The sequence below is a fragment of the Eutrigla gurnardus genome, assembly GCF_963514095.1.
Source record: "Eutrigla gurnardus genome assembly, chromosome: 15".
In the NCBI taxonomy this organism is placed as follows: domain Eukaryota; kingdom Metazoa; phylum Chordata; class Actinopteri; order Perciformes; family Triglidae; genus Eutrigla; species Eutrigla gurnardus.
The window spans coordinates 23,825,528-23,843,972 of record NC_139938.1 but is presented as its reverse complement, the minus strand read 5'-3'; the positions used below and the strand labels follow the sequence as shown (position 1 = coordinate 23,843,972).

At 41.7% G+C, this 18,445-nt stretch overlaps 2 protein-coding genes across 3 annotated transcripts in view; one reads left to right on the top strand and one right to left on the bottom strand.

The window, feature by feature from the left end:
• The window catches only part of jakmip2 (janus kinase and microtubule interacting protein 2), a 24,101-nt gene extending 12,807 nt beyond the window's left edge, over positions 1-11,294 (bottom strand). The window contains exons 1-2 of one of the 2 annotated variants that reach the window (XM_084028295.1): positions 11,213-11,294; positions 7,781-8,088 (exon numbers count right to left, since the gene is read on the bottom strand). The gene's annotated coding sequence lies outside the window, so the exon portion shown is untranslated. The remainder of the gene's footprint in view (positions 1-7,780; positions 8,089-11,212) is intronic. The other variant, XM_084028296.1, reaches the window with a different exon arrangement.
• On the top strand, positions 10,095-18,445 carry LOC311025686 (sodium- and chloride-dependent GABA transporter 2-like; the record flags this gene model as incomplete). The annotated part of the gene is made up of 14 exons (XM_084028756.1): positions 10,095-10,284; positions 10,376-10,510; positions 11,133-11,273; positions 11,695-11,782; positions 12,105-12,237; positions 13,026-13,160; positions 13,278-13,381; positions 14,220-14,344; positions 14,893-15,005; positions 15,088-15,225; positions 16,454-16,556; positions 16,734-16,834; positions 17,158-17,328; positions 18,323-18,445. The coding sequence occupies 14 exons, from the start codon at positions 10,095-10,097 to the stop codon at positions 18,443-18,445; spliced, it is 1,800 nt and encodes a 599-aa protein (XP_083884882.1).

The following is an 18,445-nucleotide window of genomic DNA, read 5'->3' as shown; positions in this document are numbered from 1 at the left end:
GGACCGACCGACAAACATTCCCAACCCTAGAACCATTCCAACGGTTACTTAGGCTCAAAATGCTCAGCTGGAGAAAAAAAAAGAGGAAGAAAAACGAATGTGTTTACCATTGTGACGCAGGGCCTGAAGAAGAGCCTCAATGTCTGATTCACCTCATGAATAACTGAATGAATGTGCTTGTATGTATAAGAATGGATCGATCAGCATCAACATCAGCAACAAATAGCACAACCTATTTTTCTAGATTGAAGAGATTCTACATTCATAGCCAATCATTGTATTGTAAGTAAAGACATCACATGCACCTCATATAGTAAGTCCCAAGAAATACTAACCGCATGATAATAATAAACTTTATTTATATAGCACTCATCTTAACAATGTTACAAAACCTACAAAACCAGACGGCGGCCAGAGGACATGAGCACAGAGGAAGTAAAGACAATAAAACGGATAAGATCAAATAAACAGGAATATGATCAGTAAACAAAAACACAATGTTTGAAATGCCAGATCAATAAGTCATTTAAATACTAAGGAGCAAGGCCAAGTGTTTAAAATGTGACAGTGAGGGAGCGTAGGACGGAAACACAGGTGTGATGTGAACAAGCCTCTCAGTCTCTGGAAGCAGCAGAGTTTATACCAGCTGAGAAGGTGGAGGGAGCCCCGGCTGATACCCGAGTAATCAAGCCCAGAATAGATGAGAGCATGCACACTTATTATGCAGATCAATAATGTATAAATATGACCTAATTTGGATGTTACAGTGGGAACTATTAACGCTGCAGCATTAAAACAAGTTTGATGCCACTTCCTGGAACAGACTTCCAAATAGCATCTCATGAAAAACAATCTAGAGGCTAAAAGTGTAATCGTCGGACGGAAGTCAAAACGTGAATGAGGGAACGATTTAATTCTAACTTCACATTTACAAAATGGAGAGAACCAAATAAAATGAAGGAAGTTATTACATAAGTTCCATCGAGGGCGACGCAGAGGAAATCAAACGCCGATACAATGAGTTTTTTGATATAAACATCAGTAATGTGGATTTCATATCCAAGTGGGTCGAGGCAAATAATAAAAACAGCTAGAACAGTTTGGTTAGATCAGAAAAAGGCCATCACTTTACTGTAATGCAGCATTTAAAACCAGGAAGACACACCCATCACATCACCACGCTTAAAGCCTCACTGATATGTTTGGTTTTTGTAATGTGATCTCTTTCTGTAAATTACTTGTATGGCTGTTATTGGTACACAGCAGATTTTATAATCTCCTGCCCCAAATAAATATTATATAATATATAACAATAGGCAATATTTACAAGGCCAACAAGACGTATATTTAGCGCAAAACAACATTGAGAAAATGTCAGCGTATGTTTTCTTTCAGACAGGCTGACCTACTAAATGACTGCAGTGTTGGAGGAAATCCAAAGTGAGCGTCCATTAGAACATTGATCCGATGTACCACGTGGAAGCTGCTTTATATTTATCATAATAATAATCATTTCTGAGGTTGAAATGCAAATAGGGTGCACATAAGGGTCTGAATACAAACAAACCCGGTGGTAATAATCAGTAATAAAGGTTTAAAGAGAGTTATGTAAGATTGACGAGTCAGTAGTGAAATGATCTTAATCATAATGGATGTGGAACAGACCAGAGCGGTGTTTTTCAGAGCAAACAGCTGTCTGGGTACGCAGAGTCGATGGTAATCCTTCCTTCCTGACTATTTGCCTTTTTTCCCTGCACTGTTTGAGGTCACCTGAAAGCCAATGACCTGCTGACTGACCTGCTTAGGGGGGATAAATCCCACGATGAGAAAGAGTGAAGGACTCTCAGTGAACCCGATCACTTTGTGAGACTTTCTACATTTGAGTTGTCGTGGGAAGAACCATTTTATTTTGGCTTTTTTTTTTTTAATCCTGTCTGCCATCCGTTCATATGAAGCCTGCATCTCCACAGTGTGTTTAACGGCATGAAGCCGTACCCCTTCAGTGCATATTGCAACCATTACTACGACATGATGACACGACCCACAAGGGCGTCCTATCCTCTACCACAGGTAGAAAGGTAGATATAGGCAGAAAGGGAATGTTTGCTGTGGTACATTATGTCTGTGCCTCAGAAATACACACAACACACACAATTTGTCAGCTTCGTGAAAAAGCAACGAAGAGGTGAGAGATGCACCAATGGATCGTTAGCCGATCGAAACCAGCCAGTTTCCACCCCATTGGCCATGATTGACGACTGGCCCGATCATTCCCTCGTTTCCGGCATGAGAGTTTTATGACAGACAGTAACGTCAGAGCCACACACACACACACACACACACACACACACACACACACACACACACACACACACACGCACACACACACACACACCCACAAACGTTGCTTCAGTTCGTCAATGTTAGTGGAGGAGACATAAAGGTTATGATTTCTCAGGAATGCAAGACCAAAATAAGTCGTAAAACATTTGGAATGACTGACTTAATCAGATGCTTGTCATATTGTTATTCATGTCCATGCGTGATGCTGAGTAACCATAGTGTGTCTCACAGTTGGGATTGCACGTTAACATTATGAAGCGTTCCAAGTTTTACTAAATGAGTAAAAAGTCCGGACCTCAGGGCCTGTTTTTGAATGCTATTTCATAGAACAGCGTGTGACCATCACAAACAAACAAGAGAAATGGATGTCGATGCCGATGCATCACACTTTGCTGATGCTATCAGTTGCATGGATCGAATCCCATATCCTGTGGTTACCGGCTGTCTAAATCAACGTGGTTGGACACAATGTGGCTGTACTATTGATTCATCACAGAGTCATACTCTACTAACACTTGGTATCACAGTGATGCTTTACCATAATCAGTACCAACCAGCAATATTATCTGCATGAATCTTCATCATCTGGGAACTACAGGTACAGATTTACAGAACAAACCCTGGAAAAACTTAGAGAGATGAAAGAAATGAAAGAAAGAATAGAGAAATGATTGTGAATGTGAATTAAAGTAACAGGTTTCCTCACTGGTCTGATTCAAAGTGCACATGCATGTAAACGTGCACCCCATCAGGCACGGCCACGATGACTCAGGAGGAGTTGGATCCGTCATAATCTGAGGAGCGATGACATAACATCGCTTAAAAGATTTTGCGATGCAGATTAGAGATGAAGCAGTCGTGATCATTACATTCAGTCTACTGTGGCAAATGTGACGCTGCTCTTTTTTAAGTATCACTTCTGGAGAGTGTCCATTTATGAAAATCACTCACTGCATATCAAAAGGTTTGTTTTAAGATAGCCTATTCCATGTGAACTAACAGAGGTTTAGAACATGTAGATCTATGTTATACTTGCTTTTATCAGATGGGACTTGTGTGCTGCTGATACAGAATGTACTAGCAAACTGTCTTGTGCAATACAGTGATTAAAATGATGTGGAATAAATCAAAGGACAGACATCTCCTGGGACTGGACCTATAATCTGGTTTGAAAAGTCCTTACTGATACAATTTGTGTGCATTAAACCGCCTGACTCCCAGACTTCAAGCTTAAAGGCATGATGCATAATACAAGGCCTCCCATGCTAACTGCTCTAAGAGTGCTAGCAGCGCTAACCGTGCAGGGTCATTGCTGATGCACCCTTGAGCAATGCGTGAAGGGTTTTTTTTGTAAACGCCCAAGAGCAGGAGGAGCCATCAACAGTGTCCCTTATCCAAAGGCGATGATCCACTGAAGATTCATCTATAACCATCTTGGTCCAGCTGAATACACCACCTTCAGGCGGAGCCACAAGTCTCCATGACTACTAAGACTGTATTAACCTACAAACCATCGGCAGCAGCCAGGTACTCTTCTGAAGGGGTGAATTCCCTGGGAGCCCACGTCGATCTGATTACTGTCATATTCCATTTTCAGTCTGCAGCGTGAGATAATCCACTAACCAGCCAAACAAGCGTAACACAGTAGCAGACAGCAGAAAGCTGGGCCACGCACCGGATGTTGCCTCCAGTGTCTACGCCATTTTCACTTCCGTTTCTATTTTAAATCTATTACTTCTGCCGTTTATCACTCTCTGTTTGGACACCGATTTCAACAAACAGCGGGGATTCTTCGTGATTTGGATTCTTTGCAGGTTTATGCAAGTAATATTCTTACTGAGAACTTCCCTTTTCACACCTCCAACCTGAATAGCTTTAATATCAAAACTAAGGAAGTTATAGCAGGAGATCGCTCATTAGAAGAAACGATAAAAAGTAACTGATTTATTACATAGCCGAGCTTGTTCAACCACAGAGGCAACTTAATCATACTGCAATATAGTGCTTTGCAATCTTCATCTTACAGACACCGTGGTTCTCATAGAACGTACAAATATATATATAGGCCTACAGTTTTTACACAGACCATCCTCTGAAGTTTAAGAAGAAAACCTAGAGGTTGCAAGCCATGAGGCAACTAAACTAGAAAACAGCAAACCCAAGATCAAATGACAACATGTTGATTGCACTCATTTAGAAAGGAAATGTGACAACAATCCTAAATGTAGTACTCAATGTAAGAGTCTCCACATACAGCATCTGCCCAAAATCAATGCAGTAAGTCATCAAAAAAGAAGAAATGTGTTACCTCACACAGCGCTCCCGGTGCTGTGATCAGAAAGGAGGCTGCAGCACCAACTTCCCCGACAAGGAAAACGGCAACATCTGACAAGTTTATATGGACCTCCAAGAAATCCAGAGACTGACAGGTTACTGTCATTGCTCCTGGGATGCCAGAAAAGGGTTTAGAGGACTGGATCTGGCAAAAGCTGGTTACGTTATTCTTCTAAGAACTACAGCGGTCGAGCACATGATCCATCACGCCGTCATCACTTAATGTAGATTTTAATTAACCTACAATGGACACTTGTGCCAAATGCATTTTCAGAAATCATGCAGGGGTTTGATTGTTGCAGAACACTGGGTCAAATCAATAAAAAGTCAAAAACGACCTAGCTTTGAGGAATTGAGTGTGAGGTGACTATTTAAAGCTGCATTCATTATTTTGTTTTCCTGTGTTCACTGGGAAGCTCTTTCAAACAACGTTGACATATTACAATGTTGCATGGCAATACTACATTTAGCTAGATCATATCAGCGCTGGCTCGTTCACTGCCATTCAATTATTTTTGTCATAAGAAAAATGAAAGAGTCAGACAGCGAGCTCTGCCGAGAAACCGCTTCAGCATGTTAGATTAGACATGAGTGGGCATCTGCCTTTCTGCTCATAAACAAGTGGCTATTGGATTTTGTAGTTTTTCATTTCCAAAAATAAGTCTTTCAACTGAGAGGCACATTTTTAATAATCAGGGCGCACCATCTGTCATCCACTCACACTATTGTAAAAGCCATAATTTGCTTTGGGTTGGGTTAGTATTAAAGGTTTAATAGAAGCTTTGGTGGTCGTAAGCCTTCTAGAACTGTGTTGAGGATGTAGCTACACATGTAGATCTATAGCGAAGCAGCTGATCAAATGTTGGCAAGAATTGATCAGCAGGAAAAACAGCTTGGATCTTATGGAAACATGCATCCTCCATACAGTATCCATTTAAAGCCATTCAACAAATATAGCTGCAGAGCATTTTTATGGAAAGTGAGGGTTGGATTCTACCTGATCAGAAGCCAGATTAAAAAAACAAAAAGCCCAAGGTCATCTCTTAATATGTAATCCTGTTATGATTGATGTATTTGATTTATTACATAAAAGTAATAAATATGTAGATATTACATAAAATGCTACAGTTAAGCATCTCTTCAAAAAAGAATGTATAAATGTTTGAATTTACCTGAACCTTAATAAAAATATCTATCCAGTATGATCATCTTAAAGTAGTTGTCTATGCAAACTTCCCCTCAGATACCGGAGAGATCTCCTTAGCCATTTCACTTTCACCTTTAGTGTGAGGGATTTTTTCCCCCCGGTAAAATAATCTTACATTTCTGGGCTATTTTTCTTTTTGCTAATCCAGGTTATGCAAGTCGAAATGGGCATAAGTTAGTCAGGCTGATGCCAGCACAGCCCTGATGTCAATGAGCAACTTAAGCGTCACCGGTCCGGGGTCTGGTTGTGACGTAAGTTGGTTCAAAGTGTCATCGCATCAGCTGGAGTCAATCATCACTCTCCTGCTCGTTTTTTGGATTCTGTTTGTCTGCTTCTTATTTGAAGCCAAAAGTGACTCCTAATCCATCTGGCCGGGGTCAGAATACCAACACAGAGTATGAGCAGAGCTCCACAAAGCGCATCAGAATGTATATACAGCCCTCAAACAATAGATGTTAATGAAAACCCACTGTAATTGCCACAACCCTTCACTGTCGCCATCCAGCAGAGCCGCTGGGATGTTCTGGTCGAGACTGTTTGTTTTTATGTCGGCAAAAGTTAGTCAGACTGACGCCAGCGCTGTCCCATGTCAATAAGAGACTCTGCTTTAATAGGTCTGGGTCTGGATGTGGCATCGGTTCAAAGCAGCCGCTCTCCAGCTTCTCTCTGGACTATAGTTGACATGCTTCTTAATTCTGGTAAGAAAAAGACCTCAAATCCATCCGTCTCAGGTCAAAATACCAACAGTGTATTAGCATTGGATGAGATCTAAGTGCATCATGTGAATGAGATTTTAATTCAGTGAAGAGTAGCAGACGAAGAGGAATACAGCTATGAAATTAAATGAAAATAGCAACGCAACAGGATACTTCATAGTGTGACTTTTGCTTAAATGGCCCTGAACATTATAGAGGACCACTTGAAGATGAATGCTTTATTTCGTAATCCAGGCAAACTGAATACAAAAACAACTGCTCCAATGAAATTAAAGAAAAAAAACATTGCCATATCAGAATCACACTGCCTGACTGTATCAGGTTCATCATTAATTTAAAGAAATTCATCTAACTTGACTGGTTTTTATTTGATCCTGCTTCATATTTGCTCCATCGATGCTTTCTGACCAGCCTCTGTCCATCCATTAACTATTAACGTGTGGGCAGTAACTAGCCTACATCTGTGCTGCTGACCCTGGTGTGACAAATGCCCTCCCAGCAGGGGTGATGCGCGTTAAAACCAGGCCAGTGCAATAAGACCTGGGGCATGTTGCAGGCTGCAGACCCCCTTGTGCCTCAGTCTGGAGGGCCCTGGACTAGTAGCCCACCACAGTGGTGGACATCACTGCAGCATCCTTTCACAACATGGCCAAGTTAATGTGTGATGACCTGTCAGGCAAGACAAATGCACGTAATGCACGGGGCCTAAAGGTGTCGGCCCAGCGGGTTTCACCAACAGCTGGGAGCCTCCTGGACCAGCAGCTGGACCAGCAGCTGGGCCGCGGCCACCAGGAAGCCCGGTGGGCAGGAAGGAGCAGACAGGGAGATGCTGCTCGGTGCAGCGGGAGCATCCGTCGTGTGTAAAATGGCCCTTCGTGGTGATAAAAAAAAATCCCCACAGCGGCTCTGCTTCCCTCGTCATCCTCTCCGCTGCAGGCCGAGCTCCGCCGCCTCCGCCGCGCATCCTCAGCCGATCATAAGCCCTCAAATAAAAGGCTTCCCACGGTTTGTTCACACGACGATGCTGCGGTTAGGATTTGATATCGGGGGATAAAAACGGGTAGGACGTGTAGCCATCTCGCGATGAGCCCGACTGAAGCCGACAGGCCCCGACAGTCAGTAACTCCGAGCTCGGACGGTGACGCGAACAACAGGCAGCGTTTACGAACAGCTCGCTTACCTCGAGATGGGTCCGCATCATGTGGGGGGTCCGGATCCGCGTGAAACCGGGTCCATGGCACCAAAGGAGATTCAGAGAGATCGTCCCGTCCGCTTCGGTCCCAGCATCAGCAGCAGCCCCCCGTACAATGAGGCAGTGATGGCCGGTGGTGATGATGCTGGGAGCCCCGCCCTCCTCTCCATGCAGCCACAATGAGCTCACTGGTTTCCAGCGCGGCTCCGGTGCAGCCGCAGTCCGTCAGGGGCGCCGTCCAGGTCTCCGTCCAGGAAGGAGGGGACGTCCAGCACTGATGCATCCGTTACACCGCCCTGCAACGTTACATGTTGGGCTGGCAGCTGTTTTTATTTTTATTTATTTTATTTTGGAATGACCTTGTATTTGTTGTTCTTATTTCCTCCAATAATGACTATTTTTTTTTAACAAATTAAAACAGTAGGCCCATAATTCAAACACTTAATGTATAATTTACATTTGAAATATACTCCTGGCCATAAAAGAAGAAAATGTAATGATTCAAACTTCAAACTGATTTAATTATTTTTGTGTTGCATGAAAATGCAGAATTCTGTTAGAACTTGGATTTTGAATTTGTTTTCCAGTCCAGAAGTTAATCATGATGATTGAACCGTAACGGTTCAACTGGGCTCTGAATACTTTGGGACCCTGTTTTTCTTTTTCTATGGTTAAAATTGAGATTTGTCAGTACATTGCATGTTCAGATGGAGCCGATACCACAACAGTGCATCCCTAGACTAACCTTCTGGTGTTGTATATGTTATATTATCGTCCACTTGCCACTGAAACAGGAATCGGCTCCTAAATCTGCACATTTAGATGCAAAGCTTCCAGTTTTCCTGAGTGGTGACTTCTTCTATATTGAACTGTTGCTCAGACATATATTTGTCTTGTTCTGCCCTTTCAGTTGTCATTCTGTCTGAACCATTTTACAGCATTTTGTTCTCCATGTTCATGTTTTTTTGTAAATAGGATGTTCAACAAGCTTCAGGCCTGAAAGACCCTAGAATAGTCCTCTCAGGCATCTGTAACAAATCAAACTTTTGGTACAGATGATTCCAAACTTTACTGTAAAACGAATGTTTATCCAAATCAATAGCCATCTATACATCTAATCTAAAGTGTCACACACTATCAGATGGCGACTCAGTAATTTTGAAGGAGACAGACTTGAAAGTGTGTTCTGTCTATTTTCCTTTTACATAATAAGCAAATTAATTAAAACTTCTCTGTAATACTATTCTTTTGTTTTAGTTTTATTCAGATGGCATTCATTAAATAACTAATAATGCTTTGAGAAGAAATAAGACAACATTTTGCCATGATAGTTGTTTATTTCAGTAGTTTACTCTTGGGATACCCGGGGGTTGTTTGTGCACATTATATGTGTTGGTGAAATTAGGGTTTCAGGATGAACCTCAAAACACATCATTTTAAAAACTTCTCTGGAATTAAACTATTTTCTCATTGCAACATTGTTTCCATTACATTTACATTTAGGTCATTTAGCAGACGCTTTTGTCCAAAGCGACTTACAATAAAGACATTTGTCCAAAGAAGGAAACAAAGAAACCACAACGTATCATTGCCATTACAAAAGTAAGTTTGATTTTTGATTAATTTGTTCAAAAAGTTAATCTGAAAACTAAAAATAATAATATAGCAGTCGTTTTATGTACTTCATGTACTCTGCAATATCTGTGTGGTTGATGTAGGACAAACTAAGGGAGATGTAGTGCCACCTAGTGGTCGGAACGAGAATTCGTGTGTTTGGCTCGTTCAGTGGCTGAACTCAAGACTTCTCCGGATCAGACATTCATAAATACGACAATAAAGGTCTATCAAAGATTCAGCTGATACATATTTACTGGTGCAGGCGTCATTCATTCTTATCCTTAAAGATTGTTTGATTGATGATTCTCATCACGTTTTTTTTTCTTCTTTTTTTAAAATCATACTGAACTGAAACAGCAATATTCTTGCAACTGACACTCATGCTTAAAACTAACATCACGCCATGAGCATACGTGTACATACGTGTTAATAAATGCATATAAAAATGTACAAAAACATACATCAACAAAGTTGAAAAGATGAACCCCAACGAGATCATCTTTCAGCCATAACCTCGGATGAAGTGGTCGGTCTATAGGTATAGCAAACGTCCAATGACGTAGGCGTGCAACGTAATTATCTGAAGGGTGTGAAAAGACTGTTCAACTCCCGCTCAAGTCACTCTGTCTGACGGCGCGCGAGCTTTGGGCCAGAAGAAAGTGGTCTGCAGAGTGATTGAAGGGAAATGGTGAAGAACGAACAGAATGACACGTGCACTGGGTCGGTGTCAAAGAGACACCCAGAGGCGAGGAAGGAGCTGGAGGGCCGGGGCCACTGGGGGACCAAAGCCGAGTTCATCCTCACTGTGATGGGCGCGATTATCGGACCTGGCAACGTCTGGAGGTTCCCTTACCTGTGCTACAAAAACGGCGGAGGCGAGTGATTATCACTCTTTATTTAGAATATATGATTTTATTCAAAGAGAAAACACTATTTACCCTTTCTTCTCTCACTTTGTTTTTGCAGGTGTGTTTTTGATCCCATACACCGTGTTCATGCTCACATGCGGAATCCCTTTTTTCTTCCTGGAGACGGCTTTAGGACAACACACCAGCCAGGGGAGCATCACGTGCTGGAGGAAGATCTGTCCACTTTTCCAAGGTAAATAAAACACTCTCTCCTCTGCAAATATTCTCGTCATATTTGTCATATCTCCATCTCGTCGTAGTTTCAGAGGTACATTTGGAAAGAAAGGGCAACGCGGAAGAGATAGATAGCTAAAGCAAAATATAAAATACATTTTTCCACTCAATGGGTCTCAAATGATTTGAAAGACAAAATACCATTTTTGACCCGATGATGGTGCTAGATGAAAAAACAGGATGTGATTTAAATTCAATGCAAATGTGATGGCGATGCTGCGTTCATGCAATGTCGACAGAATGGGAAGAACAAGCTTTTGCATAATAATGGGGAATAGTTTGGAGGAAAAAATATGAAGCAACTAGAGTGTAGTTTAACAAACTTACTTAACACATAACGGGTCTCCTCCTGGTTGTTCTGCAACAAGTGATTTTGGAAATTATGTGGTTTTGCATCATTTGGGGTATTTGTTATTGGGGAAAATATAGATTTGGAGAATATAATTTGTGCTTTATCTTTAACCACAGCTTTTATGTTTTAAATAAATTGTCTATTTGCTCAGACAGTGTTGAGTGTGGCAACATCAGAATACTATCTGTGCACCACCCTCCTTTGTATTTCTCTCCTTTTCTTTTTCCAGGCATGGGTTATGCCAGTCACTTAATCATTGCATTCAGTGCCACCTCATATATTGTCATCATTGCATGGGCGTTCTTCTACCTGTTCTCGTCCTTCAGCGCGGTTCTGCCTTGGGCCACATGTGGACACGACTGGAACACAGGTAGGCCGTCCTCCAGCTCTCCTCCAGGGCTTCGAACCTGTAGGTGTAAAATTGTTTATAAAATTACCCCCAAAATGGTGTTGAGACTTTCCTTTTAGCTGAGATGTCAAAAGTAAGAGAGAAGAAAATACACTCATAAATGATATAACAATTTTGTTGTGTAAAATATTTATATTTAGGACCAAATCAGCTAAATTTTTACATATGAATAGATTCAAGCACTTTCTCAAACATCATTTTATAATAGAATGGCGGGATAAAAAAACGTGAAAAAAGTAAGAGAGTTGATACATTTTCACTACAATATTGTTAGAAAAACCTGTGCTCTGCATCTGTGGGCTGCAAACAAAAAAACATTTTAATGACCCTTTACTGTGAAAATGAGCATTCTTACATCCCGATGTTTTGTGTTTCATACTAGACTCATGTCTGGACATCAGCCAGTCAAATCTGACCCTCAGCATGACATCCAGACTGAATACAACTCTTCCTGTTGTGGAGTTCTGGCAGTAAGCATAGTCAACTCAAACAAGTTTAACGGAAAGCTCATTTTTCCTTCAGTCTCTTTTCTTTCTTTCTCAATCCCCCTTTTTTCCCTCTCAACCTCAGCCTGAAAAAAAAAGATTAAAAAAGGCAAAAGCGTGCATGTAGGGCAGCCTATATAGCAATTTGTCACGTTTTTTTTACACTAGAAGGGCACAGCCCACCTCCGATTTTCTCCCATCCACCATCTCATGCTTAGATTTCTACTATCTTTCTGCCTTTTTCACTCCCCGTCACAGATGTTTGCTCCATTTTTAACCCATACCATTGCTCCCCCTCTCCGTCCAGGCACCGGGTTTTGAAAATCTCTAGTGGTATCGAGGAGGTCGGCAGCTTGAGGTGGGAACTGGTCTTGTGTCTCATCCTGTCCTGGGTCATCTGCTACTTTTGCATTTGGAAGGGCATCAAGTCAACAGGAAAGGTTAGCTGGTTAAAGACTGAACAACATTCATAAATGTTTAACACGTTTTGGAAAAAAAAAACCTCCCTTCAAAACGCTGCTCGGAAGTTTTTTATGTTTTCAGCAGCCTAGTTTCATACATTTTAAGTTTAGTAAATTAAAGTCAAGTTATTTTAAAGCTGCTCTTTCATGCAATACATTAATCTCACTGTAGAAACTAATTGCATTTAAAACAATAACCGTTTTTAGTAAAAGGCTTTTTTTTTTTTTTTTTCATTTAACCCACACTGACCCACCGACTGTTTGGTTGCCAAGCAGCTCGTTACATATGTGGGTCCATGTGAGCTCTGTTTCAGCTTGAGGCCCCGGGTGCTGAGTTCAGACCCGATACTTATTTTGTGGTCCTGCAACCCTCAACACCACAGGAACCGTCTGAGGAATTCACGATCTTCCACACTTGTGACGGCCAACACAAATGTTTGGATTTGCTCTCACTGCCATTATTATCTGGCTGCTGTTATGGACGTGTTTCAGGCCAAGCCCGTGTTTAATTCCATTAGGATTGTGGTTGGAGCAAAGGTCAATCCTGACTCTCCACAAGGAGATCAAGAAAAGTTTGGTTAGGATTCGATTTTACTTTGGCGGAACAGAGCAATACAAGTGCTAATGGTTAAGATCAGGGCACAATGTTGGTTGGGGGAATTAAGGATAAGGTTGAGGGAATCCATCACGTAAAACCAGGTAGCGGGGGTGGGTGTGTCTCACATTAACGCAATCCAATTCACAATTGTTTCTTATGTTCCTTTCAGGCAGCATACTTCACAGCCACCTTCCCCTATGCTATGCTGTTTATTCTGCTCATACGTGGTGTAACCCTACCGGGTGCAATGCATGGGATCACTTACTACCTCTACCCCGACATCTCCCGCCTCACAGATCCCCAGGTAAGAACATACGATTTCTGGAACTGCCAGATCGTTTCCTCCACAGAGTGCACACACACACACACACACACACACACACACACGTACGTACGTACGTATGTGTCTGACCTTTTTCAGGTGTGGATGGATGCTGGCACTCAGATCTTCTTCTCCTATGCCATCGGCCTTGGATTTCTAACCTCTCTCGGGAGTTACAACACTTACAAGAACGACTGTTACAGGTAAACGCAGGCAAAATCTGTCAAAACCATCCTGAAATGTAACTATAGCAGACGTCTTTCAAATAAAATGTCACTGTCTCTTGTCTCTATACCGTATATTATTTCTCTGGCAACACTGGCCAATAAGACTGCTGTTGAATGTGTGACTATAATATGTACTCACTTTATTTTATTCCTTAGCATGCTGTGACTTTTTTTTTTGCACATCGGCACTTCTTACAAGCTGCCAGTGCTCTCTTCTGCCCTTTCCATACCGGCTTCTCTGGCGATTTATAAAGACACGACAGGGAGGAGGGCGGGATGTGATCCTTTTTGTAAAATAAATAGTGAATTGTTCATCATAAATCCCCCCCCATTCGTGAACAAACAAAAATTACCCATCCATCCATCCATCATCCTCCCCTCATCCGGGCCGGGGGCAGCAGGCTTATGAGGCTTTGCAGATGTCCAGCAACGCCGAGGCTTTATCAGGCTAGACGGGCTATATAATCCCACCAGCGTTTTCTACCCCGGGGCCGCTTCCCAGTTTGGCATGCCTGGAACACCTCTGACGGGAGGCGTCCAGGAGGCATCCTGACCAAATGCCCGAACCACCTCAACAGTCTCCTTTCAACGCGAAGCTCCCTCCGGATGTCTGAGCTCCTCGCCCTCTCTGTAATGCTGAGCCAAGCCACCCTACGGAGGAAGCTCATTTCAGCTGCTTGTATCCGTGACCTCATTCTAAACTAAACTAAAACATCCGATAATCCACTTTAACATAGTTAGGAAAAAGATCTTCTGCAACATTGTTCTATCCTCCCACTCTTTACACGTTCTTAGGACTGTGTTTTTCTTTCAGGGACTGTTTCTACTTGTGTTTACTGAACAGTGCCACCAGCATTGTGTCCGGCTTCGCCATTTTCTCTGTTTTGGGTTTCATGACCATAGAACAAGGAGTGGATATTTCTCAAGTAGCCGAATCAGGTGACTAAGCTCAGTTCAACTCAAATCAGGAACTGCAGAATGACAGAATGCTTTAATACATTTCCTGTGTGGGAGGCTTGTAGTCAGACACTGCACCCTGCATGGACACCTACTTCTTCACTCTGTGTGGATGCCATGTGTCTATCCTTATCTTTTTCACCTGAGAAGCTTACTGGCAGACTTGATGCACATTCTTCTGTCACCCTCTTTTTTTCCTTTTGATTTCTTTTATATTATATTACCTTTAACTCAAAGCATGCAGATCACTTCAAGTGAGCAGGATTACCGTTAACCAGCAAGCAGAACTAAAGACAGAAAAAAAGAGATGAATGAGAGAGTTCTGATTCCTATTGGAAACATCAGCTTCAAATATTAAAACCAATGCAAACGATTCAGCATTACATCGTTTGTTTGTATCTTCGTCTGCATTATCAGGTCAAAATTAGAATTTTGTCTTTGGTCTGTGCTTTCAAATCATATGATATTCATTCAAACGACACTATATCGTTACATTCTGTGTGTGTGTGTGTGTGTGTGTGTGTGTGTAGGTCCAGGGTTGGCATTCATCGTCTACCCACGTGCTGTAGCCATGATGCCCATGCCTCAGGTGTGGTCGGCGTGTTTCTTCATCATGATCATCCTGCTTGGATTGGACAGTCAGGTACCAAACCTCCCTGCAAGAGTAAATGAATGAATGAATGAACAAAGCCCTGACTCTCTTCCCTCCCACTGCTTCCTTCCAGTTTGTTGGTCTGGAGTGTCTGATGACGTCACTCACTGATTTGTTCCCTACTTACCTGCGCCAAGGCTACAGACGTGAGCTGGTTCTGCTGGCTATCTGCAGTACCGGCTGTTTGCTGGGACTCTCTCTGGTCACTGAGGTTTGTAGTGTCGAGGACGTTCCGTCAAGAACCTAGAAGCAATACAAAATAAAAGAGACACCGATGGATTTTACGATTAGGAGACGGATGCTCATGAAGAACTGGCAAATACTGTTACGCCCTAACATTGGGCAAGCAGACGGTTATAGCAACAAAATGTCTAAAGACTATTCTCAAACCGACATGCCTTCATAATTATGTATGTAAGTAAAAGGAAATCAGAACACAACCATCCCAAAGTAGAGTGGCGCCTCTCCATGTGTTTCTCATTTAAGTCACTCCATCATTGCTTTTCTGGGTAAAAACATGATGTTGTAAACATGATAACATCCAAATAACAGTACAGTAACCGAGCTAGACAATTAGCAAAATCCTTCCTCATTGTTTTCTAACATATTATTTATTTTATACCTGTATATAAGGGACTTAAGTGCACAGTTCAATGCATTATATTTCACTCCTTTAAGTGAAAAAACATGAACATTCATTCTCAGTGGAAAATTCAATATTCTTCGGCATTAAAATGCCATTTGATAACATTTCTAGCATCAAATGTGCATTTTGTTTTCATAATCTCCTTTCAGTGACTGCAGGTGATATTTAGTTAGTTTATGATGATGAAAGTTATTTCAGGTCTCACCAGAAAATCGTTGGAATGGCACGTTGTCTATCGTTGCTGGGGTGGTTGCTATGGACGCTGCTAAGCAACATAAAGCTTCCTCGTTGTTTAATCATTGTCTTTGTGCCGTGTCTTCACATTTCTCAACACTCAATAACTGTGTGTTTTTCCTAGAATTGGAAATTGCGAACACAGAATTTAGAGCACACTGAGGTGTTTATGGGGATTTTCACAACTTTTCTGTAATCCCATTTTAAATGTCTAATTGTTAAGTGGGTGAAAATTAATTTGAACCATATTGTAGCCTTCAGTCAGATGTGCTCCGAAACTTCCTCTGTTGCTCTGCCCGAGGGTTAGCAGGAAAGTATGCCAAACCTCAAAACACCAGCCAGTTTTGTCTTGTTGTGTCACACAAATATATTTCCCACACACAAGATATATCGTTCTTTGGTTCGAAAGCCAACAAAAATTATTAAGCTTGCTACATGATGTATAATTAGGTTTGGCAGAGCTGTCAAAAGAACTTCATCTCACAACTGGGTCGCAGCCTTTCTGACAATGAACAATACCATTGCTGTTGTAGATTCTGACTCATGCACTCATTTTCAGGGAGGGATTTACCTGCTCCAGCTGCTGGACCATCATGTCTGCAGCGGCACCACGCTGCTCATCCTCTCCCTCTGCCAGTCTGTCAGCATTGCCTGGGTCTACGGTAAGTCATAAACAACACAACCAATCACGCAAAAGCATTTATCCTCTTGACGATTACAAGAAACGTTTTATCTGATTCCAACAGGGGAAAAAACCCACGGTATTCAAATCTAGTGTGCTGCTAAATTCACCCCAAAGACAAAGACCTTTCTAACATCTTGCCTTTCCATAAAAAAAGGTGCTGAACGTTTCTATGGCAACATCACAGACATGATTGGTTATCGTCCGTACCCACTGATGAAGTACTGCTGGCGCTACATCAGTCCCCTCGTCTGTTTTGTAAGAGTTCGGTCCTTTTATTTACTTTTTCTTCCATGCATGTTGCTGTCGTTCCATTTGATGTATGATATGATATAATGTGATGTGATATAAATGCACACATTCGGGAGAAAACCCATCCCAGTGAGAATTATGTGCAGATCAAATCACAGGCAATGCACACAGCTGTGAATACATTCATATTAATGGCAGAACTTAACTTGCAATCCCTCCCAGCAGAACCTCATAAATCAGAGGTTAGAGTTGATTTAAGGTGTTGTCTTGTTATGCAATTACAGACCATAACATTTAATACTAATCCATTTTGTCTCCTCTAATCACAGGGCACCTTCATCTTCTCTATCGTCAAACACTCCCCGCTTAAGTTCAGCAACACTTACGTTTACCCACTCTGGGCTAACATCTTGGGCTGGTTCATAGCCACCGTCTCCCTCTCCCTCATCCCTCTGTTTATGGTATATAAAGTAATGCAGGGTAAAGGCCCTCTTCGACAGGCAAGTATGATCCTCTTGTCTCACTCTGAATTGTAAACGTGACCATTTTGCTCGGTCAGTATGTCGGTCAGTAAAACCTTCAACATCTGATATAGATCATGGACATTTTGTGCTTCATGGAAGTTGAACTCCAGCTGTGTGGCTGGGAGGGATACATTTATTGAGTAAACAGTGTTTACGGCTAATTTTTCAAAAAGGTTGTTTGGGTTAGTCTTCCACTTTTCATAAAGAGCCCTGTGACCTGGATGACTGACACGGCTTAATGTGCTGGCTTCCCTTATATGTTGGCTGCACAGCTTGGTGTACGTCTCCAACATTTCTCAATAGGATTTTCTCAGAACTTCTTCTATATGAATATTTGGCAGAAGGATTAGGAAAAACATGACCTCTTTGCTTTAGGACACCATACCCTGCTGAATGGACACATCTGGCAAGTACATGTATCCAAGTGCTGTACACTTCACTTCAGGCAGATTTTGACTCCACTGCATTAAGTTGATCATTTAAAGGTACTTGCTACTTTGCAGATTCAGATTAATAATAGAAAAATAGAAATCATCAAATAAATGATGACGTAATATTATAGATCAAGATACAACTTTGAATCCTGGGGTGAAATTCACAAGCTGCCCATCAGGTAAAGGAGTTAAAACGAGTCCCATCTTTATCAGCTGCATTGTTAAAGTGATTTATGTTCGAGTACTGAATGAGTACTTTTACTTTTGGTACTTTCAGTATATGTTGAGTCACTATCAGAGTATTTCCACACTGTGGTATTTCTACTTTTACAAGATCTGATATTCTTGATACACTGTCAGCCGAAAATAGTTGCAACATTCACTTTTGATTAAGTAACATCTGTTAAAACTAATGCGCCCTGCTGTTTGAGGAATTATTTCAAAAAAGTATTTATTTGTGAGCGAGTACAGAATTCCTCCTGGTATGCATTATCTGTTTTATCGACAGCTCAACTGACTTTCTTTCTGTTCCTCAGCGAATCTTGTTGCTCTGCCAGCCTGCGGACATCACCTCGGATCAAAAATCTCTTCCCAAAACGAGAACCACTGCCCTCACGGAGCTCAAACCTCTATCCCACAAGGGGGAACCGACTCCTTGA